Source organism: Perissodus microlepis, chromosome 12 (assembly GCF_051167445.1).
Source record: "Perissodus microlepis isolate ML-2025 ecotype Zambia chromosome 12, ASM5116744v1, whole genome shotgun sequence".
Lineage (NCBI taxonomy): Eukaryota > Metazoa > Chordata > Actinopteri > Cichliformes > Cichlidae > Perissodus > Perissodus microlepis.
Window position 1 is genome coordinate 35,704,091 of NC_140472.1, and position 24,455 is coordinate 35,728,545.

At 42.9% G+C, this 24,455-nt stretch overlaps 1 protein-coding gene across 1 annotated transcript in view; it reads right to left on the minus strand.

The window, feature by feature from the left end:
* Nucleotides 1–12,087: 12,087 nt before the first annotated feature.
* LOC146376795 (protein mono-ADP-ribosyltransferase PARP14-like) overlaps nt 12,088–24,455 on the minus strand; it is a 32,844-nt gene continuing 20,476 nt past the window's right edge. Inside the window, exons 14-25 of the mRNA XM_084945368.1 lie at nt 20,517–20,738; nt 17,629–17,734; nt 16,940–17,074; nt 16,268–16,330; nt 15,999–16,181; nt 15,083–15,286; nt 14,674–14,756; nt 13,879–14,114; nt 13,501–13,772; nt 13,222–13,367; nt 12,677–12,851; nt 12,088–12,576 (exon numbers count right to left, since the gene is read on the minus strand). Of these exons, the coding sequence (XP_084801494.1) occupies nt 12,296–12,576; nt 12,677–12,851; nt 13,222–13,367; nt 13,501–13,772; nt 13,879–14,114; nt 14,674–14,756; nt 15,083–15,286; nt 15,999–16,181; nt 16,268–16,330; nt 16,940–17,074; nt 17,629–17,734; nt 20,517–20,738 (2,106 nt within the window). The 3' untranslated portion in view covers nt 12,088–12,295. The remainder of the gene's footprint in view (nt 12,577–12,676; nt 12,852–13,221; nt 13,368–13,500; nt 13,773–13,878; nt 14,115–14,673; nt 14,757–15,082; nt 15,287–15,998; nt 16,182–16,267; nt 16,331–16,939; nt 17,075–17,628; nt 17,735–20,516; nt 20,739–24,455) is intronic.

Below are 24,455 nucleotides of genomic sequence, written 5' to 3' on the forward strand. Positions count from 1 at the left end.
ACTTGGCGTCTGTCTGTCTGTTAGACTGAAGCACACTGCATCAGTGTGCTCTAAAATCATTGGCTTGCCTGTCCGAACTCTGGCACAGGTTTTCAGCCAACAGGCCCTTAGACAGGCAGCCAAAATCATCAAAAACCCCTCTCGCATTCTTCACCCCGCATTTCAATGGCTCCCCTCTGGGCGGCGCCTCCACTGCATTTCCTGCAGGACTGAGAGGAGGAGAGCCACCATAGTCCCCAAAGCCACTCTGCTTTTTAACTCCAGTAGATAAGAACATTTCTCACACCCATAAACATAAACTACACTCTTATACTGCCGACACTTTATTCACTCTTAGTCACTTACAGTTATTTATTCACCTTTCAGTCACTTTAATTTTAAACCGTGTAATTTTAAAACTGTATATACTGTATAATCTGTGTATTTATTTTCTCACTCTTATTGCCTGTTCTTATTGTTCTTATCTTCAACGTCATGCTGCTCTGTTGTATGTTAATTGCCCCTTGGGGATAAATAAAGTCTTTCTGATTCTGATTCTGTCAGACAGGAAGTGAAGGATCCAGCTGCAGAGGGAGCTGCTCAGTCCTAGATCCTGCAGTTTCCTGTCCAGCTTCGAGGAAACGATGGTATTGAATGCTGAGCTGTAATCTACAAACAGCATTCTCACATACGCGTCTCTCTTCTCCAGGTGTGAGAGGGCAGTATGTAGTGTCAGGGCTATGGCATCATCAGTGGATCTGTTGTGGTGGTATGCGAATTCTAGAGGGTCCAGTGAGTTGGGCAGTGCAGAGCAGATTAAGTCCCTGACCAGCTTCTCGAAGCATTTGCTCACGATGGGGGTCAGGGCTACCGGTCGCCAGTCATTCAGTGATAAGATGGTGGAGGATTTGGGTGCAGGGACGATGGTGGCCATTTTGAAGCATGCTGGGACTACAGACAGAGAGAGGGAAAGGTTGAAGATGTGTGTAAAAACTCCAGCCAGCTGAGTCGCGCATGACTTGAGGACGCGGCCGTGGATCCCGTCCGGACCAGTTGCTTTGCGTGCGTTCACCTTCCTGAAGCACTTCCGCACATCCTCCTCAGACACAGAACAAAGGCGTCTCAGGTGAGATGAATGGGGGGGTCTGCAAACGGAGGGTCTGTTGCAAAACTTGAACTCTGGAAAGTGATGAGAAAGTCCATCTCTTATGTCCAGTAAGGTTTGTCAGTCGTACACAAGAAGACATGCTACTCGTGAAAAGTAAAATTAAACACAAAAACCAGCTGTTGTTTGGGGGTGCTCGCGACGAGACTGCCATACTCGGCGCTTTACCTGCTCATTAAAGGTCTTTTAACAGATAACACCAGCTAGCTTGTGATGAAGAAAGTTATTTCTACTTAACAATGCTTGATATCATCTTTTGCAGTTATGATTTGAAATGAGGCTGAGGTTGCTCTGTTTGACTAACTATTTAGAGATCACTGTATACAGAACAAAGGAAGTATGAGACTGGGTGTTGCATTTGTGGGACAAAGGTAAAAAAAAAGAAAAAGGAACACAGTCGATCTAAACTATTTAATTTAATTCAATTATTTAATTGAACCTAAATGACCTCTGTGTTGATAGCAACATCTTTTGTTATCCTTGCTAACGTTTGAGTATTGTGATGGACCAAGCAGTGAAGGAACGTCAGGCACAGGTTACAGTGCAAAAAAAGTTTTTTTATTTGACCCTAAAACAAAGTTGGTTAAATTATACAGAAAATTTTAAATCTTGGGCCCATAAAAGACGTCAAAGTAGCAGAACTCTTCTCAAAAGCTGGCAACAAACAACACTACTAACTCAAACAAACTAACCTACCTGAACGAGACAAAGGGGAAACTTCTTGTACATACACTATATCAGTTATAAGGTTTTTTTTGTTGTTGTTGTTGGTTTGTGTGTGTGTGTGTGTGTGTGTGTGTGTGTGGCATTTTCACTGTGGCTACATTTGGGCTTCTTGGTCAGAACGTCAGGGGCACTGCGTTGTGCTGATTATAAAACTAAATATACAGTTTGTATGTGCTCAATTTCCATATCTTTAAAAGATATATGCACATTATATGTCACTCATCCTAGTGGCATCTGTAGTCATATGCACATTATAGATGCATTTATAATAACATTTGTTGTAAATCTATTGAGATGTTGGCAAAAAGGTTTGTGCAACCTAGTGACAGTATAAAGTGTGTGAAACATGATCTTGGCTTAGTCCATCTCTTAACAGTTAATTGTAAGCATTCACAACCACAGACTGGTCTGCTTCATTGTTGTTTTGTCCTTTCTGAACAAATGTCAGGCACAGTGTTGGAGCTCACCGCTCCAGGATTCCAGACAACTTGACATTACCCACACAGCTGCAAATAATCTTTTAAATCTTACTTTACTGACCCTTTTCTTTCGTTTAAACATTTAAGGATAAGTGGTTCAGCCTTTGCAGAACTCATAGGCCAGCAACTGGATTTCTGGAGGAGTGTCTAAGCAATGTCAGGAAAATCCTTCGTTCTATCAGGAAGAAGAATTCGGCACCAAAGGAACCCCAAGAAAATGTTTTGATGGGTGCTTCAAAGAATTGAAGCATTGTGAGATTACTTGATCCATAGCCTGGCTTCAATTACACTTCTTCAACTTTATATTTAAGCTTGTAACTGACATTTATGCAATATAATGAAGTAAATGGAGAATAAACACAAAGAATGTTAAATGCTTACATTCAAAGAGAATTTGAATAGTTTTCTTCAGTCTTTTAGCGCAGGTTCTCTCCTGTGAAATACTACTTTTTAAAAAAACCTATATACTAATAGGTAAGTATGCACTAATATATAATATATATTACTGCTGTCAAACAATTACAATGTTTAATCGGATTCATCACAGGGTTACTGTGGATTCATTCTGATTAATCACGATTAAACATCATTCATTTTTATTCTATATTAATCGTATTTCATTTTGCATGAGCAAACAGACTCGAGAAAAGAGGGAAAATATACGCACTTAACATGTTTATTGAACATCTTGAACATTCATGTTAACAAATAACTCTGTAAAAATTTATCCTCTCTCTCTCTGTCACTCTTGGGGAGGCGTCAAGTCCTTGAAAACGAGGAACCAAAGCTCTGTAAAGCTTGTGTTCTCAATGATATTAGCAGGTCTGCAGTTTGTTGCAATGAACTTGGCAACTGTGTCAGTCAATATGTCCGAGGTGGACTGAGCCCCCGATGCTCCGTGAGTGATTTGTCCAAGCTGGGTGAGGCGTTAGCCAAAGTGCTAGCAGCATCCCCGGCTAACGTATGCTTCGCGTCAATGTGATATTTTAAGCTGGAAGTGCTTCGGTGAAGAAAAAAAAATCCTTCTTGCACAATGTGCATAATACTTTATGTGGGTCGACTGTTCCGTCTTGTTATTTTTTTAATGCTCAAATTTCCCATCCAGAGGGCCGATGTGCATTTATCATCTTCCATATTGAGTTAATTGGTTCAGCTGCCCGTCACTACAGATCAGCTGCTCCGTGCGCATGTGCGAAGATGACTCTGAAACTGTCCGAAATGCATTGAAAGAAACATTTCAGGGGTTTTGAGTCATTCTGTACTCCAGATACGTTAATAGCGTTAAAAAATTTTTTTATTGCGTTAATCGTGATGGAGGCTTAATCTGCGTTAACGCGTTCATTTTGACAGCACTACATTTTTTATTTTTAAAGCAACTTCAATCTCCAGCCCTGTTCTCTATTAGGTCCTCAGATCAGAGAGGACCGACCTCTGAGGGAAGGAAAAAAACAATCAGTCCTCATGAACACATCCAAGTTCATATCAAACTGACTATAGAATCAGTGATCACTGTAACTATCTCTGTTAAATAAGTGTGTGGCTCTTTTTATAATAAATCTAAATTTGAACGTTTTAAACTCCACACAGTCAGAAATGTGAGGAAGTGAGCAATAAGGTTCATGCAAGGCCTCGTAGCTTTATGTAAAACCACAATTGATATTTTGCCGTTAATAAAATCAGTGTGTTGTTTCCATCTCTAATCTAAGCTTGGATCATAGTTTCTAGTTCAATATTTGTTTGATTCTTAAAAACAAACATAAATGTGTTTTTTAATGCTGAGAAAATTATATCAAAGGTATTTTTTTAAAGATTTCCCTTCAGTATCCTGTAAACGTTCCTTTTAAATTTTCCCAGAATTTCCTCTTTATTTATACAAATAAATCTAACTGAGACACTAGGACTCATTTTCAAAAGTGACCTGTTTAAAATATTCATGCAAAAGTATATCATGCTAAAACACACTATAATGATTACAATTCATATAATCAATTAACTGGAAAAATACAATAAAAAATAAAATACAATAACAAGCATTAGGAACAGGAACAGCCACTGATGCTTTCTGCATTGTCCTTAGAATAAGTTTAAAACCCTTCAGTTTAGTTAAGCTGCACAGCTTCAGGTCCTGCTGTCATTTGTTCCAAGTATAAGAAGCATTGTAAGAAAATGTCTTTTTCCCAATACAAATATAAATATAATATCAAATATTTAAAAAAGGACATCATGAGTCATGAAGTCAGCTACAGACCATAAATGTCTGTAGCTGCAGATTTATTGTGCTGCAGTGAACATCAGTTACTGCAGAGCTGAAGTTTTACAACATCCAACATTTTAGTGAAACCGGACGTTTATGAGTGCTGGAGTCTGAGGAGACATTTCAGAGCTGGAGGTTTTTTTGGAGATGATGCTGAAGAACAAACTGACATTTGAACCAGTTTATGTTTAAAGATCTTTCAGACAGTTCAGAGCTCGCTGCTTTATCTCTGTGAAATGTTCGGTTGTTTTTATGAATTGTTACAATAAATCAATGATCAAAGTCTTTGTGTTCAACTAAAACTAATCAACAGCTTTGATTACACTCTGGTTTGTTCCTGAATGGCTTCAGGTCCCTGTGGTGGGGGGGGGGTTTCACTTGAACAATGGAGACCTGGACCTGTAGGTCCTGTTCAGTCTCATCCAATCAGCACGCAGCTCTCATGATATAAAGCAGTCCAAAGGCAGAGTCCCACAGTTCACACTGAGAACATCACCCAGACCACGATGGATGGAAGCAGGACCACAGAGCACAGATCCAGCAGCCAGACTCCATCCAGTCCCAAAAACAAGACTCCAACCTCCAGGACACCTCCTGTCCTCTCCTCACGTACCGTCAGCCAGACACGCTTCTACTTCTCTCCGATGGACATCTCTGACTGCAGGGACAAACTGGAGACGCTGAGCCGTGGTCAGGACTTCCAGGAGCTGGCTCGGGAGCTGGCTCTGCACTTTGACCAGCACGTGTGCGCTCACTGCCTGGCTGTGGACGGTCTGCAGGAGGCCAGCGATGTCGAGGAAACAGACCTGTGAAAGACTTCCATCACGTCCACAGCAGCTCCACGTCAGCCGGATCTTCACCCCTAAAACCAAAAGGTCTTTTTAAAGGCCAAACACCCACAACTAAGAGCTCTCCAAGATGGCGCCGCGTATGGATGCCCTGGTGCTTCAGTGCATTACTTCTGTTTTGTTTTTGTGCATAACTTCTGTGTCTGGGCACTCCTCTGGATATTCTTACACCAGAGAAGAGCTTCTTAACTACAGGACTACAACACCTGTGGATTTACTTCCACTATTTGTCGCATCTGCGGCAGATTTACTGCAGACTCTGATCAGGAAAGTCAGACGCCGAAAGAGGTAAGCGAGCCGGCGCACTTGTGCGTCTGAGGAGACGCGAACTGCTCTTCCTGGGATCTTCCTTTCCAATGTACGCTCACTCAGGAATAAGATAGACGAGCTGGCCCTGATGAGAAGCATGAACAGAGACTTTGCCTCCTCCTGTGTCTTATGTTTTACGGAGTCGTGGCTCTGTGAGGACATCCCGGACAGCGTGCTCAAGCTGGAGGGCTTTCATCTGCTGCGCGCGGACCGGCAGGCCTCTCTCTCTGGTAAGACCAAAGGTGGAGGTGTCTGCTTCTACATTAATAGTGGCTGGTGCACAGATGTAACAGTGATTGCTCAGCACTGCTCTTCCTCTCTGGAATACCTTTTTATTCACTGCAAACCGTTTTATTCTCCGCGGGAGTTTGCTTCATTCATCCTGGCCGCTGTTTACATCCCGCCAGATGCGGATGCGCAGGCAGCTCAGTGCGCACTCGCGGAGCAGATACTGCACATGGAGTGGACATCATTGCTCTTGGGGACTTTAACAAAGCCAATCTGAGCCATGAGCTTCCCAAATACAAGCAGTATATTAAATGCCCGACACTGTTACAGCACGATCAGCGGGGCCTATCGTGCGGTGCCCCGCGCTTCACTCGGACTTTCTGACCACGTCATGATCCACCTAATCCCCGCGTACAGACAGAGGCTGAAGCTCTCCAAACCTGTCGTGAGGACCAAAAAACTGTGGAGCAACGAGGCTGTGGAGGAGCTTCGCACGTGTTTGGAGTCTACAGACTGGGACACAATGAAGGCTGCTTCTAACAGCTTGGACGAGTTTACGGACACTGTCACCTCCTATATCCACTTCTGTGAGGACAGCATTGTGCCATCACGCACCAGGGTGAGTTATAACAATGACAAACCCTGGTTTACTCCTAAACTCAAAAAGCTGTGGCTGGAAAAGAGAAAGGCGTTCAGAAGCGGAGACAGGGACTGCTACAGAGAGGCCAAGTACAGGTTCACTAAAGAAGTGGACATTGCTAAACACCAGCACTCTGAGAAGATGCAGCAGCAGATCTCAGAGAATGACTCGGCCTCTGTGTGGAAAGGTTTTAGGAATATCACCAACTACAAGCCTAAAACCCCCCACTCCACTGATGACTTGCTCTTGGCCAACACCCTTAACGACTTTTACTGCCGTTTTGACGAGCCATCAAGCAGCCTTCACACCTCCAACGGCCCCAACAATAGAGACACTTTGGACACTCATTCCCCCACCTCTCCCCCCCTCCATAGAGCCATCACCACCTTCAAACACTTCACCTACAACACCCCCCTCCTCACCCCACACAAAAGAGGATTTCACACCACCTCCTCCCACCACAACTCTTCATATTCATGAAGCAGGTGTGAGGAAGCAGTTTAAGAGTCTGAATGCTCGGAAAGCTCCTGGCCCAGACGGTGTGTCTCCTGCCACCCTCAGACACTGTGCAAACGAGCTGGCCCCAGTGTTTTCTGGCATTTTCAACTCCTCACTGCAGGCATGTCATGTGCCTGCCTGCTTCAAGTCCTCTACCATAATCCCTGTCCCCAAGAAACCTAGGATCACTGGACTAAATGACTACAGACCTGTGGCTCTGACATCTGTGGTCATGAAGTCATTTGAGCGCCTGGTTCTCTCCTATCTCAAGACCCTCACGGCCCCCCTCCTGGACCCCCTGCAGTTTGCATACAGAGCCAACAGGTCTGTAGATGACGCCATCAACATGGCCCTACACTTCATCCTGCAGCATCTGGACTCCCAGGAACCTACGCCAGGATCCTGTTTGTGGACTTCAGCTCTGCCTTCAACACCATCCTTCCAGACGATCTCCAAGGCAAGCTTTCCCAGATGAATGTGCCTGATCCCATCTGCCGGTGGATCACTGACTTCCTGATGGACAGGAAGCAGCATGTGAGGCTGGGAAAGAACGTCTCGGACTCCCGGACCATCAGCACCGGCTCCCCTCAGGGCTGTGTTCTTTCTCCTCTGCTCTTCTCCCTGTACACCAACTGCTGCACCTCCACCCACCAGTCTGTCAAGCTAATCAAGTTTGCAGATGACACCACCGTTATTGGACTCATCTCGGACGGGGATGAGTCTGCCTACAGGAGGGAGGTTGAACGTCTGGTGTCCTGGTGCAGCCACAACAACCTGGTGCTGAATGCCTAGAAGACAGTGGAGATTATTGTGGACTTCAGGAAGCACACAGCCCCACTCCCCCCCATCATCTTGACTGACACACCCATCACCTCTGTGGACTAATTCCGCTTCCTGGGTACCACCATCACCCAGGACCTGAAGTGGGAGCCCACCATCACCTCCGTCATTAAGAAAGCCCAGCAGAGGATGTACTTCCTGAGGCAGCTGAAGAAATTCAACCTGCCAACACGGACGATGATGCAATTCTACACTGCAATCATCGAGTCCATCCTCACCTCCTCCATCACCGTGTGGTACGCTGGAGCCACTATCAGGGACAAACAGAGACTGCAGCGTGTTGTGCGCTCTGCTGAGAAGGTGATTGGCTGCAGACTCCCATCTCTGCAGGACCTGTACACCTCCAGGACACTGGGGCGTGCAGCTCGGATCTCAGCTGACCCTTCTCACCCTGGACACAGTCTGTTTGACCTGCTCCCCTCAGGCAGGAGGCTCCGGTCCATTCGCACCAGAACCTCTCGCCATAAGAACAGTTTCTTCCCCTCTGCTGTTGGACTCATGAACAATAACCGTATGACTGTTCCCACCACTAACACATGACCCTACACTGTGTTCACTGCATCATTCCATGTTTGGCACTGATCACCACCTGCACTCATGTATATATCATGTATATATCTATCTACTTAGCACTTTTAATTCTTATTCTTATTCTTATTTTCATGTCTATTTAAGCGTAATTTATGACAGTATGTTTGCACTGAAGCACCGCAGCAATTTCCTAATGTTGTAAACCTGCTCAACATTTGGCAATAAAACCCTTTCTGATTCTGATTCTGATTCTGAACAACAGCACTCTCATTTCTATCACTGCTGTCTGGACACGTCTGATCTTCATGTTCCTTTAGGCTTCAGATGTAATCAATACCAGTTATTGATTACATCATTAACTGGCTGTTTAACAAGTTTCATGCAGAAGAATAAATCTGAGCCATTCAGTAAAACAACAACCAGATGATTGAATCAACCTTGTTGGATTCATATTCAGAGCGATCAGTCAGATCATCTTTACTTTGGTACAGTTTTCTTCTGGATGTGCTGCATATGGAATGATCTTTAGTCCCATGGGGGAAAAAACATAATTAGAGCAAATAATTTCATTTCACCGGTGTAAATTCAACAATCACGTGGGCAGAACTCAGCAGCTATGCACACAAAGAAACCACCACGCCTGCAAGAGTTTCTCTTTTGCTCATGCGCTTTATCCGTGCGCTTAAACTTAGAAACACACATCAGTCCTAAGAATCAGATCAAACTGTTTCTTTGTCTACTGAGTAAACCTCAATTTATAATTATATATATTATATTATTGTGTCCAGCCTGTTTAATCATCAAGCACCAATTCTGTTTACATTATACATGCTTCCCTTAGGCAGCATCATTAGAAGACATAGCATACATTTACACTGCTATGCAGATGACACCCAGCTCTATCTGTCCATGAAGCCAGATAACACACACCAATGAGTTAAACTGCAGGAATGTCTTAAAGACATAAAGACCTGGATGGCCGCTAACTTTCTGCTTCTTAATTCAGATCAAACTGAGGTTATTGTACTCGGCCCTGAAAATCTTAGAAATATGGTATCTAAGCAGATTCTTACTCTGGATGGCATTACCTTGGCCTCCAGTAACGCTGTGAGGAACCTTGGAGTCATTTTTGCTCATTTTGCTTTGGCTCTTGATGGAGGCGGTCACATCTCTCTCCCTCTCCTCCCTTAGCTTTCCTGCTTGGCTTCTCATGTCCTTGTCTAGACTCGTCTAACTCTAACCTTCAGAGAGTCTCTCAGTTTTGTTCTCGAAGCCTAAAGAATTGCATGTCACGTCCTTTTTACATGGTGGAAGATGTAAAGAGGGAAGGATGTAAAGGGTGCAGGTAACTGTACATGCAACACGCAACATGTACGTGTAACTTACTAAGATTGATTGATTGATTTTTGACCAGGATATGTCCTTCATTGTGCATATTAAAGAAATATTTTCTTCCATTTGTACAATATCTCTAAACTACTAGTACCATATCACCCTATTAGAGCACTTCGCTCTCGCTCTGCAGGCCTACTTGTTGTTCCTAGAGTATTTAAAAGTAGAATGGGAGGCAGAGCCTTCAGCTTTCAGGCCCCTCTTCTGTGGAACCAGCTTCCAGTTTGGATTCAGGAGACAGACACTATCTCTACTTTCAAAATTAGGCTTCAAACTTTCCTTTTTGCTAAAGCATATAGTTAGTGCTGGACCAGGTGACCCTGAATCCTCCCTTAGTTATGCTGCAATAGGCATATGCTGCCGGGGGATTCCCATGATGCATTGGGTGTTTCTCCTTCACCCAACTTTTTTGTTTGTTTTTACCTCTCTGCATTTATTTGTTAGTTATAATTAACTTCGGTTCCTCCCCTCACCTGAACCCGTCGCAGCAGATGATTTTAGTGATATTTGTAATAATATGATAAAATTTCTGTGTTTTAATGAATTATCGCTAATCAACAGCTCCTATTAGAACCAGTGAGGAACAAAAGTTGCTCCATGCAGGAAAGCTGTGTGTTAAGCTGTGTGCAGCAGATCATACATTTTCTAAATGTTCACCGTTGGTCAGGCATTGCTATCAGCGTAAGAAGGAGACAAAAGAAAATACAAAGTTTATAAATTCTTCTTTTACTCGAGCAAACCAAGTAGAAACAGAGAGCATGTTTCTCTCATAGTTAGGAGCTTGAAAGAAGTGACTGAACGGGGGGAGAGTCTCAGGTATTTAAACCCTAGTGGGGGTCGTCCCTTAAGAGGTGGTTCTTAACCCAGTATTAACCATGTGTGCCGTCACAGGAGTCAGGCGTAGGTCATTACCTGTTTCCTGCCTTCTCTGTATAACTGTAGAGTCTTTACCTACAAAATTAAGCACTTTGAGGCACCTGTTGTTGTGATTTTCTGAAAATGAATAAAGTTGAGTTGAATCCAATTCAATTAAGTACACGTGTGTACTACATGTACATGTGATGTTTTATATACTGTACCAGCCATGATAGAAAGAAATAAGATGTTGGTACATATTTAACATAATTGGACTTGATGTGTAAAGCACTTTCGGGTCCTTAGGGACTAGTAAGGCGCTATACAAATACAGGCCATAATTACCCCTAAAGTTTCCATTTCTTTGTATTTTCTCTCTCGTCTAACTTTTGCCAGTCTCTCTCCATGAATTTGCTTTTATTCGTTCATTTTTATATTTGTGAGTTCCTGTATTGACTGTTGTTATTTTCTGACTGCCAATTTGAAAACTTTGGTGAAAAAAATATGTAGAAATGCAGGAGGAGGAATCAGCAGTGATCTGATCACAATAGTTATTGAATGCATCCACAACACTGTAGTTAGATTTCCAGGGAGATTCAATTCAGTTCAATTTTATTTATACAGCACCAACTCACAACAACAGGTGCTGTATATTGTAAGGTAGACGCTACAATAATATGGTGGCATGTCAGGTTACATCGTAGTGTTCAGACGAGTTATTATTATAGGATTATTTATAATGTTTCACTACAACACTATAGTGTTTATAGTGGAAGGTACAGGTTTGCTGCTGAAGCATAAATACACAGTTAGCCTTCAATTCAGTGGATGTCATCACATGAGGCCAAAAGCTGAAGTATTAATACAAATTACATTTTTGACTGGTTTGGCCTATTTGTTTGTTTTCAGGATTCTTCACTCAGTTTTGCACAGGTCTGTATGAAAATGTCATCCATGAGGTTTGGCTCAACTTTCAACTTGAAAGGATTATTTACCAATGTGGGATTTCACATTCTGACTTGTATCAGAATCTAGTCAAGAACAGCTCTAGTTCTTAGTTACTTTGAAATTATTTTAAGGTTTGAGAAGACTGAGCAATAAACAATAATTTAGACGTATATTTACTTCACAGTAGTGCTCAGTGGAACTCAGAAAATGATCACTGTGGACATCCTCAGTCCTCTGATGAAGGGGAATGCTCTTCCATGACCAAAGCAGCATCTGAACTCATTAATAAATGTATCCAGTCAAAGCTCAAGTGACTAATTCAGAACATGATCTGTAAACTCAAACATAACATTATCAACATGAAGCGTGTATGAAATAACCAACAAGAGACTCACTGATTGTTGTATTGTTACTTTAATGCTCCTTCAAACTGCATTTGATTAGATTTAAAGTACAAAGTGACACCTGCTGCAAGAAAAACTATAACAACAGCGCCCCCTTCAAAGACGTACAGTATTTTATATTATCTGACAGAGTTAATAGACTGAAGTTAAATTAAAACACCCGACTCCCAGACATGTTGCACAGTGGGAGCATGGCTGTTTATGTAAATGTGATGAGGTATTCTGGGTAGGCCTGGATATCATTGAAGACCACAAACATGGTTGGATTAGCAGCGTCATCTGTGACGCTGTCATACAGGTCTGAGGCACTCCCAGATTTGGGAGGAGGGGTGATCATGCCTTTTTGTCCTTGGGTGTAGTCTCCAACTAGAACTCTGGCCTGGTACATGCGCTTGTGTCCGCTGGTGTCGGGCGTGGCGTAGTTTCCTGCTGAATATGTAGGGTCTGCAGCAAAGTAAGAACCGTTGCCGTACATCGCAGCTGTAGACAGAGTGAACAAATTAACTGAATAACTAATTCACTTAAACTAGTGTTAAAATATTCTACCCTTGTATGTGTGTACTGTGTGTGATGGCTTTACCATGTTTTCCTGCGTAGCTGCGGTTGAAGCCTTGTTTGTTGATCAGATGGATGGAGGTGTCAGTGGTGCCGTGAAACAGAAGCAGTTCATTGTTTGTGTGTTTATTCTTCACCTCCATTTGTTTCTTCATGATCTGGTAATTCTGCCACAGTGACGGATTTTGGACTCGTTCGATCTGCCGACGTAATCCAAACACATCATGTTGGTGATTTTCATTGAAGTACAAAAACTCTCCTTACCTCTGTGTCTGCTCTCTAATGATTGTTGACAAACCTGACAAAGTATTTATAATTTATTCAACATTCAAATTCTGCTGGCTTGAAATGATCCAAGGTGGCAAAGTCAAGGCTTCAAACTGGGAATGGAAAACCAATGGGTGATGTCACAGATCCAACTTTCATATACAGTTTATGCCAAACCAACTGAAGTTAAAGCTGAGACTTGGGAACTAATTTACTCTCCTTTTGTTTTCAATTATATAAAAAATATAGAATACTTCTGTGCACATCATACAGCCTGGGCTGTGTATTTATGACTGAACATACACTGATGATGTTGAGGTTGAGTCCGGTCTTCGTCAGTTCTTTCTCCACATCGTTGTATTCATTAGATGCTGGAGCCACAGCAAACAACTTCAGCAGGTCGTCCTTCATGTCCTCCCAACATGAAGGCAAAGGCAGAGCACTGGTACCTGCAGAACAAAAAGTAAAAACTCACCAGTGAAACTTTTCAGCCTTTTCTTGATCCAATGCAAAACGTTGGACACATTGTTCTGTGTTCTTCCAGCAGGTTAAATGAGGACTACGTGCACATTACTGACTCACCTTTCAGGTCTTTTCGATGGAGCTCCACGTCATTACGTCCGTTTGCTGAAACTGCTTTTTCACGCTCTGGGTCGGCGGTGTACGCGTCATTGTTGATCTTGATCTTTGCTTTTTGTTTAGTCTTGAAAGCTTCCTCGAGGGTGAGGTTGGTGTTCATGTCAAAGGCCACCATTGACCCATTATGGTCCTTAAATCGCCATTCCACCAGTTCACTCATCTCCAAGGCCTTTTTCTTCAAGGCCTCCGCCCGCTCCACCTTACGGATGATGTCCCTGATGGTCATCAAATAAAAAGGTAAAGCAATACTTTAACATGTAACACTTTAAACCCAAGAATTATTACATGTCAATGGTTTATGTGGCTTTCCTGTTTTCTGACCTGATTGTAGACTCAGCAGCGTAGACATCCCTGGTCAGACCCTCCAGGTGGATCTCAGGATCCTGGTCCTCTGTTCCTTTGTCCAGATGGATGCTGACCATCAGTTCTCTCTGCAGAGCCTTCAGCTTTTCCATGTCAGCCTGTGACAGCTGACTAATGCAGGGGTCAGAGATGGTTTTCTGTGCCTGCTCAGCCATAATCAGGTCATTAATCCTTTTCTTGGCCTGACTCGCTGCCTGCAGCATCAGACAAATGTGTGTTAATAACAGCGATTTAAAGACAATAATTTTATTTTAATTCTACTGAGTGTACTGGAACTATATCCTCGTGAGCAACACGTATACAGACCAGCAGTTACTTCAACACAGTGTCTCTGAATATAGTTTTGGTTGCTCAGTTAGAAACAGAGATTTTTCCTTTGATCTATATTTACGATGGTAGTAAACCTCGCTGTGATGAAAGACTTGATGAAGCTGAACTCTGAAGGAACTGTGGATTCATTCTCTAACAGTGTTTTCTGAACTTTTGACCAAACAAGGAAATCTATTTCTCTGCTGCTTTGTTATTTATGCTAAACTAGCCTCGAGCTCTGCATTACACATGTAGGAAGATCTGAGATCAATATTAATAAAAGAAAGAGACTGTGTGTAATAATATATTTATGCCTGACTATTAAAGTAAAAAGACTATTTAAAGAAAGGGTTCATCCTAAAATGCACTGACCTCTGTCTAGAAAGCAGACTTCCTGTAAAATAAATAAATATGAATGGAAACATGACGTGAATGAATTTGTACCTTGTGGTCATCGGCACACAGTTGAAGCACTACAGGCTTAAACTCCTCCCTCTCCAGGACTAAGTCAGCAGTGATTGGCTGCTCTGCTCCGAGCCCAAAAAACAAAGTTAGTCTAAAACAGCTCAAAATAACTGTTGTATTATAGCAAAGAGATCTGTGAATGTCACATAGAGTCCAATCTCCATAAAACAATGTGCGAAAAATCCATAAAAACACTATACTTAAAAAAAAACAAATAAACAATATTTTAATTGAGAATAGTAAAATATAATATATTTAAGACACTGTAGCAGTTTCTATTCTTAGATCTTCATCACTGACAGAGTGTTGTTCAAAGAAGAGCTGATGTAAAAAAGTGCATCAGCCTGAATGTGATTTATTGTTAACAGATTAAAAAACAATGTAATACCTTCAGTTTCGGTAATGACAGTCTTCTCCTCCACCCTCTCTTCCTGTCTCTTCTTCATGCTCATGTGGAAATGTTTCAGCATGGCCGTCTGGAAGATCAGGATCTTCACACTCTGAACAAACCTCGGCTGTTTCCTCTTCACAAACTGCACCACTGCATCCACCATGGCGTCAGCCACCTCTGAAGGGCTGGCCCCTCCCTGACCTGATGGGCAGACAAGGACCAAGCAATGATAATGATGATGATGATGAAAGGATGACAGCTTGTTAGATTCAGAATATGAGTTTCATTTCAATACAGTGCCAAGAGAAAGAGCTGGACAAATGAAACATACTGTCTGAAAAACATAGAAATAAATCAGTTAGAACACGGAGCACCAACAGTCCACCTCAGAGTCGTTTGCACTGTTGGAAAAAGCACTAATGTGACTGAGATGAGCGAGCATGGAGGAGCAGCAGAGATGGAAACTACCTCGCAGCAGTAAATCCACCGGACAGTTAGCTGCTCTAATCACACATCGCTGTAATCTGACATCACACAGAGTCGGTAGAGCTGTGTTTCAACTTTGTATTAAAGACATTTTAGTGGCACAAACTCAGGTTTGTAAGAGTGGTGTGAAGTAAGGATGCTTCGCATTGCTGCACAGTGAACCGAGTTGTGATGGAGGTGTAGCCTGTGGCTCTGCTGCAGGGGAGGGGTGGTGCAGCAGGTTAGGGGCAGTGCCAGAGAGGCTGGCAGGGAAACTGAGTCCACTCAACTAGTCGTGCTCTCACTATTTCAGTGACGCCAGGACCTGAGAGGGGAGAGAGCGCAGATGGCAACATCTGGAAAGCTGCTGGAAAGCCCGATACACTGGGACGCACAGCTGTGTGCATCCCAGGTTGTTCCTGTTCACATGACTGTAGTTTGTACAGACCTGTTCCCAGGGCTGGGAAGGCCACAGAGCTGAACTTTTTCTTCTCGCAGACCTTCAGCACCAAGTAAACCGTGTTTTTAATGTTTGCAGGGTCGTTCTGGCCGACGACGTGGACGATGTTCCTGCTGGGCAGCTGCCCGGCTGATGTCAGGATCATTGCAGGAGGCTGAGCCGTGGAACTCACTGCAGGGAGGAAACAGCGTTATGAGAAGTGTGAAGCACAGTGAGTCTAAAAAGGAAGTGAAAAGGCTGGAGCTTCATGTACACACCAAGCTGAGCGCACTCCTGCTCAACTGTTACTCCAGCACCGTCTAAGATCGCCTTGGACACTCCTGAGCAGCAATAAGAGGAGAGCAACAGGTGCAGTTAGTCAGATTTTGTTACACAGAAAAAACATGTTTACTTTCACAGAGTTAAATTTCACAGTTACCTCTGTCTCGTTCTCTTTGTATGTGCATATTTTAAAAATAATAATTCTCTACCCGCCCTGCAGGCGGTCTTGATCAGTATTTTTGATTTTTGGTTTGTTCCTAGGACTGCGCTGTTCTGGAATCTGCTGAAGCCTCCAGCCCAGTGTGACGGGCACTGCCCTGAGTGCTCTAAAGCACCAGACAGCAGAGGTGGACAAGCAGACGAAGACAGCTGTAGGAATGTAGCTACACCGAGTGATAGCACCATCAGGAAGAATGAGAAGCTGCAGAAGTTCCAAGGACTCAGAGAAGAGCTCGAGAAGATGTGGAGGGTGAAGGTAACACTGGTCCCACTGGTAAATGGAGCACTCGGTGCAGTGACTATCAACCTGGGCGAGTGGCTCCAGCAGATCCCAGGAACAACATCTCAGATCAGTCCTAGGAACAGCACAGATACTGCACAGCACCCTGAAGGAAGGTCCTACTCAGTGTCTTAACTGTTGTAGCCACAAATATAAAGTCAACACTCACCTGCTTTAAGGTTAAAGCTCTGATTGGAGGAATTGACAATGACATCACTGGCTTCCTTGGTAATGTCACCTGATGATGCCTGAAGGGTGAGTTGATCGATCTGCATCTGGTACACATCGAGGGAGGTGGACAAGACTGGGACAGAGAAATGTACACACACACACACACACACACACACACAGACACGCACACACACACACACAGTTTCTTTTATAACACTCACTTTTTCACACTCACACCTATTTAAAAATCCACAGTTGACCAACTCTTCCATATAATTAAACGGGAATAGACCGAGCTGAAGATCTGAACCCAGGACCTGTAAAGTTAATGTGCCAATGAGCAAAGCACGACGTCGCCTCTTACAGGTTTATTTCTAAAACTACACTAAAGGCATTAAAACAAGAACTTTTAATAACTGTCCACCCACCAACATCCACACAGTGTTTACTCTCTTCTGTCCAATGTGTTTAACATAAAGCTCAACAGCGACACCTGCTGGTTAAACTAGGCTCGCATACATCTTTAACGACATGAATTGTCACTGATGGTCACATCAGGCCACTTAGTGAAACTAAAACATCCTCAGTTTGTGCTGGCCAATCTCTGACCTGCTACATTAAGACTAAATAACCTGTGAACATCATGTTAAACAGGATTCTGCTCTTTGTAGTTCTGATGGTTCTTACCTGAGGAGTGCTGTGATTGGTCGACAGCCTGTTGAGCTGGTACCTCATTAAAACCACGTGCTTCATGTTGGACGTTCCTCTGACCAGTGAACTCTCTGGTGAAACACTGATAATATATTTCACGTGTTACGTTCATACTGGTGATTTTTTGTTTTCACAGCACTGATGAAGCTGCTGTAACTGCAGCTCAATGCAGAGAAAAAAATACTATTTAATGTTTTATCATTTAAAACCTGAAGGTGGTTTTAATTACATGTTAATAAGATTATGTAATGTAGTCTGATTTAATCTTTGTTGTATTTGATTTTTAAGTTTTTATTGTTTTTTGTTGCTAAATTTACATCATAGGTTTGTTCCTCCTGAAGCAGCATCAAATATATTCTCATACAGCTCTAATGAAATCAACTGCTTGTATGCTTGACACTGCTGACAAAACATAATTCTGCTAATGTCATTACCTAAGAAATACAAAGCATTGACTGCTTAATGGTGTACTTAAGAAAGTACAGTTGTCACGGAGCAGAAACGGGAGCTGGAAGCATGTAAATATAATAATAACCACTGCAGCCAAACAGAGAGCCTGACGAGCCCAGTTGTAAGCAGAGATGGGCAGTAACGCGTTACTGTAATCCGATTACTTTTTTCAAGTAACGAGTAAAGTAAGGGATTACTACTGCAAAAACGGTAATTAGATTACCGTTACTTTCCCGTAGGAACGCTGCGTTACTGCGTTACTAAAACTGTGATTTTTTTGCCAGAATGTCTCATGACAGTGACGTAAGCGAGTGCGACGTTCGTGACAACAGCTGTGCGCAGATCAACAATGGATCATATATCCAGTGCGGAGAGAGTATGAGCGTGCAGCCTTTAAAGCGTGGAAGTACTGACCTTACTTTGAGTTTGATTCCATAAAAAGTGACAAAAACATTAGTGTCCGTTGTGCGTGGGAAGAAAACTTCTTTTTACAGCGAAAAAACCCCTAAACTTTCAAGCAAGCACCGAGTAGCTATGACGTAATGGGAAACTCACAGAGAAACTCGCGGATTCTTCCACTGACCGCTGCGGCACACCTGCACCAGGGTAAACCTCCGCCTAACCTACTCCTGCTTTACAGGTGAAAATAGAGCAACAGGACCGCTAGTCTTTGATTTTATTTATTTTCTGCTGTGTTTTACTTGCATCTATTTGAAAGACTGAGTGTAAACACACAAAAAAAAATAAAATTTTATTTTATGTGCTGGAATGTGCAGAAAATAGGTTTAAATATTAAACAAATTTCTTCCAGTCAGAGAATGTTGCATATAATTTAATTTTTGCTTGATGCATAAAGTTAAAAGATTAAAACTAATAAAACAAGTTTTAAAAAGGGACTTTTCCATTTGATTACATTTTGTATGATGGATTATGTAGAAAAAGTAGAATTGGGCTGAAAGATCTATCGCTTTATCACCTATTCAGGTTGTAAATCGTGTTTTTAAAAAGTAACTAAGTAACTAAGTAATTAATTACTTTTGAAAATAAGTAATCAGTAAAGTAACGGGATTACTTTTTTGGGGAAGTAATCAGTAATTAGTTACTGATTACTTTTTTGGGGAAGTAATCAGTAATTAGTTACTGATTACTTTTTTCAAGTAACTTGACCAACACTGGTTGTAAGTAAGCTGTTAAGACTCGACTGTACACTGTGTTCCTGTTTTCCTCTGAAACAATAAGCTCCGTTGCAGCAGCCTTTCAACGCCTCTCTCTGTCTCTCGCTAGCAAAGTCGACCCAGACAACAAAGTAAAGCTAGTTTTCAGCTACGAGCCCGACACGAACCCGACGTATTAGCCAGAGGTCCCTTTACTACGGTTCGGAGCCGCGGACCTGTTTTATATACGCGCGGAATAGTTTCTATACGAGATGGCTGCAAAAAGTGCAGCCTTACCTAATGTCCACCTACTGTTACTCATTTATATTAAGATTTAAACATCTAGTTGGTGTTGGTGTGGAGAGTAACCTTCAGTAATAGTAATAAATCACACAGCAATAGTACATTCATGTAGCTGTGATACCATATTAACCCTCCTGTTATGTTGCGGGTCAAATTGACCCAGAACAGAAGAGATGTCACATGTCATCTGCATCACTACAGAAAACGAAAAAAATCAAAATTATAAAAGAAAATTGTAAAATAATCAATGCCGGTGTTTCTGACACTTTTGGATGAGGAAACATGCCCCGGGTCAAATTGACCCAGGAGCATAATTGGTGTTCCTGGAAACCAACATAACAGGAGGGTTGAGTAATCCAAAGTATTCAGAATACGTTACTCTCATTGAGTAACGTAACACAATACGTTACAAAATGAATTGTTCGGCATGTATTCTGTAATCTGCAGTGGAATACATTTTAAAAGTAACCTTCCCAACACTGAGAGTACAGCACTTCAGAGTCACACTGCTAGCGATCGAAGATGAATGGAAATTTGACAAGCTGAACACATTCTGTACTGTACAGGAGACACTGCACGAGATTGATTGACAATGGTCTACAGCCGATGAGGATGCAGAACACAATGCGCTGTAAAAAAAACAAAAAAACAAAACAGGAAACATGCAAAATTGCACACAAAAAAAATCCACGGGCGGCTTAAGGTGAAGCCCGTTATAGCAAGGGACCACTGTACTAACAGTGTGTATCACCACTCAGTGTGGTTTTTGCTACCTGTAGCCACAAGCAGCTTCACTTGTTCCAGTTTGTGTGCTAAGCTAGGTGACAGTGTGACTGATCAGTGTCTGCCTGCACATTATGTGTCCATGTGTTTGTTGTGGGTTTGCTCGTCTCTAGTGCTCACTGTCAGAACATGATATGCACTTAAACAGCTCCTATCAGAGAGTCACAAACTCACATCCACGGTTTGGCTGTCACTGGGGTGAACGACGATGACCACCTCTCTCAGACAGCGAGGGTTTCTGCTGCTGCTGTATGAGCGGATCTCTCTCAGCAGGAGTTTGGACACCAGGGCTCTGGGGAAGCTCAGGTTTCCTGTCCCGATGGCTGGGAAGGACAACGATGCCATCTCACGTTTCTCAGCCTCCTCCAGACAGTATCTGATGATGGACGTTAACTCCTGACAAACAGAGATAAGACAAAGTGAAGCTGGACTTCAGTGACTGGGCAAGATACACAGTATGGTATGTGAACGACCAGGAACAAAAGTGGAGTTTTCAGTGGTGGTGAGGGGCACAGAGTTTCTCCTGATGCATCCCTCACTGGATGAGTGCATGAATGATGGTTAAAAAAGCGTTTGGGGATAGAAAACAGTGATCGGATGAATGTGTGAGGCTTGTAGTAGAAAGAATCTGGAGTTCTCAGGTAGCGTAGAGAAGTGCTATGTTAGTATTAGAGATGGCACGATACCACTTTTTTATGTCCGATACCGATACCGATATCATAAATTTGGATATCTGCCGATACCGATATGAATCCGATATAGTGTTTTTTAATCAATAAAACAGTTTTTTTTAAATATCTTGCTGCATTTTGTATAAGTTCATACTCAAGTTTAAAACAACAACTACACTAAAGCCATTCTGTTATACCTGTATGCAAAAAAAAAAAATTCATAGTTCAGCAATACTGATCAATCTAATAAACTTAAACCTACACCATCCTCCCTATTCTGGTATTTTAAAGAGTACTTAGCGTAAATATTAAGCAACCTAACTAATAGGGTTCCAATTCCCAGCAACAACAAAAATAAATAAATAAAAAATAGGGAACCACCCCTCACGCTCCACCTCATGATGCTTAATCAATGTAATCAACCTTAATTTGATGCAGTGTGAAAAAAAATGCACAGAAATCAATTGTTTTTCAAGAAATATTAAATAGATTCAACATCTTTCTTCAACAAAATTGCAGACTGCACAGATGGTACCTTCCCAAAGGAAAAAGTACTATAGCTTACTAGGATATATATATTAGACTTAATAGTTACTATATACAGTAATGGACTTCTATTCATTTTACATCAAATTAAAATTTTGGGTGTCAGATAATTATTTATTAAAAGCTCGACATTTTAAATGAGAATAAGAAAGAAAAGTATGTCTATGTGCCCCCTTTTCCCTGTTCATGCCCTATCGGCCGCCCTGGCTAAACTTTGCTAGATCCGCCCCTGCACAGTTACCAGCCGTCAGCTGCGTAGAAAAAGATCCTGGTGTAGAAAGTTATATTAAATAAATTCTAACATCAGCTTATCAAGCTTAAACGTGCTGCTGTTGTTTATCCACTGGTTTCCTCTTTCTGGTGCAAAGTGGGCCAAAAACAAACAAGAGAGACGGACTCGTGACAGAAAAGCCGATCAGCTGATCATTAAGCAGTTTCATGATTGAAGTAGCAGCAAGAAGAGGCAGTCGCTCCGTATATCGTTTGTTAAGCTTAACGCAGGAATGCTTTACAAACATTCAGAGATGGACTTACACACTTGCTTTACTTCTCTCGGGGATAACTTTGTCGGAGATGAAATGCCGGGTTGTTAGCGAAGCTCCAAATGCTATCCAGACCACCGACAGGTCCCGCATGCCACAGCCGCTCTATCACGTGATGCATACTGCTCCAACGTGCTAACGTTCTGAGGCGAGTTACGGCGTGTTGTAAGTTTTGTGAGGTGCTTTCGTGATATTTAATGGATCGGATTACATTTTTTATTTTTCTCCGATATCCGATCCAGTAATTTAGGTCAGTATCGGACCGATACCGATACGTAATATCGGATCGGTCCATCTCTAGTTAGTATCAGAAGTTAGTTAGTATCTCACACATGCTGGGGCTTATAAGAATAACAGAGTTTAAGAAAAGAAAAGAGAATAGAAACGGCTTTCTGTAGAAGAAATGCAGATGTCTGTGGGACACACTTTAAGTGTTTGTGCTGGGGAACGTTTGTGCACAGAACGTGGTGAAGGCTCTGCTTCTGGTCATCTCACAAGCATCGCAGACAAAATTCGAAAGAGATACTGACTGACCAGGACACGTCATTCATGTCTCACACACTCAAAGAGCTTTAGAAATTATTGGGCATTAAGTCTGTTTGGATGGCATCTGTCGCCTTCAGACTGGTGGGCTGTTGCAGCTGAATAAGACTTTACAGTCCATGATTCATACGTTCATTCACGAGGATGAATGCAATTGGGATTGCTGGTTAGACCTTCTGTTGTTTGCAGGGCGTGAGGTGCACTGCAAACAGACAACAGACAATCCCGAGACCCCCACAGGATCGTCTCCCTTTGAGTTACTGTTTGGCATAAAGCCGCAGGGGTGTTGGACCTGATTAAAGGAAACTGGAAGGAAGGTCGGCGCCCAGCTATAACTGAAATTCAATATGTTCTGGACCTGAGAGCAAAACTGCACACATTGGGAAGGTTATCACAGCAAAATTTGTCCCAGGTCCAGCAACATCAACAGCACCTGCACAACAGAGGGGCTAGACTCATTTTCCCTGGACATAAAGTGCTTGTATTACTCCCATCTTCTAGCTCAAAATTACTTGCCAACTGGCAAGGACCCTTTGTGGTCACACGGTAGGTGGGGGACGTAGACTATGAGGTGGTATGGTCAGACAGGGGAGGAACCACACTTGTATATCACCTCAACCTCCTCAAAGCATGGAGAGAGGCTTCTCTGGTGAGCCTGGTGAAGAAGAGAGATGAGTTGGAGGTACAAAATTCCACCATTCCCACCTCCTGGACTTGTTAGGCACTGCAAGTTTTTTTTTTTTTAAAAAACAAACACTGGATTTAACCAAGGGCTACTGGCAGATGCCCTTGTCTGCAGAGTCTAAGGAAAAACTGTCCTTCTCCACTCCGTACAGTTTGCACCAATTTGTTACACTTCTGTTCGGCTTGTTCAGAGCGCTGGCCTCACGCCTCATGGACCAGGTGCTGCTTATGCCTGCTGCCTATTTGGATGACGCTATCATTCAGAGTGACACCTGGGCAGAGCATGTGCATGTGCATCCTGGAGTCCCTGAGCCAGGTGGGGCTCATGGCCAACCCAAAGAAGTGTGTGGTTTGAGGGAGAGAGGTAGAGTATATCGGGTACCACTTGGGAAGTGGACAGATGCGCCCCTTAAATGGACAAAACATCAGCCATTGCATCCTGCCCATGTCCCAAGACCAAAACAGAGGTTAAGTGGTTCTTGGAACTGGCTGGTTATTAAGACCGGCTTGTTCCAAACTTTGCAAACCTGACCAGCCCCTTGACCAAAATGGTGCCCCAGATCTGGTCCAATGGATGGAGCAGATCAAGGTGGCTTTTGTGTGGTTTAAAAAGGTTCTTTGTGGGAGCCCCTGTCTCACACATGTAACTTCTACTTCCCTTTCGTTCTGCAGATGGATGTCTCAAACAGAGGGCTGGGGGCAGTTTTGTCACAGCAGGTAAGGCAGGTTGACTGCCCTGTAGTCTACATCAGTCGGAGGCTGTCGGAGAGGGAGGCCAGGTACAGCATGGTGGAGAAAGAGTGTCTGGCAATCCAGTGGGCAGTCAGCTCTCTTTGTTATTGCATCCTGGGACACTTATTCACCCTCTGCTCAGACCAAGCCCAGCTGCAATGGCTCCACCGCATGAAAGATGCCAACGCCCAGATAACCCAGTGGTATTTGTCCACAGTCATTTAAGTTCATGGTGGTCCAAAGGGGTGATAGGCTGGGAGAGGGTAGGGTGGTGCAGTGGGCTCAGGGGGCAGTGACCGGCAGGCTGACAGGGCAGCTGAGCCTAATAGACTATTCACGCTCTCCTTATTTCAGTGGCATCAGGACCCAGAGCTGGTGTGTGTGCGACCAGCAGC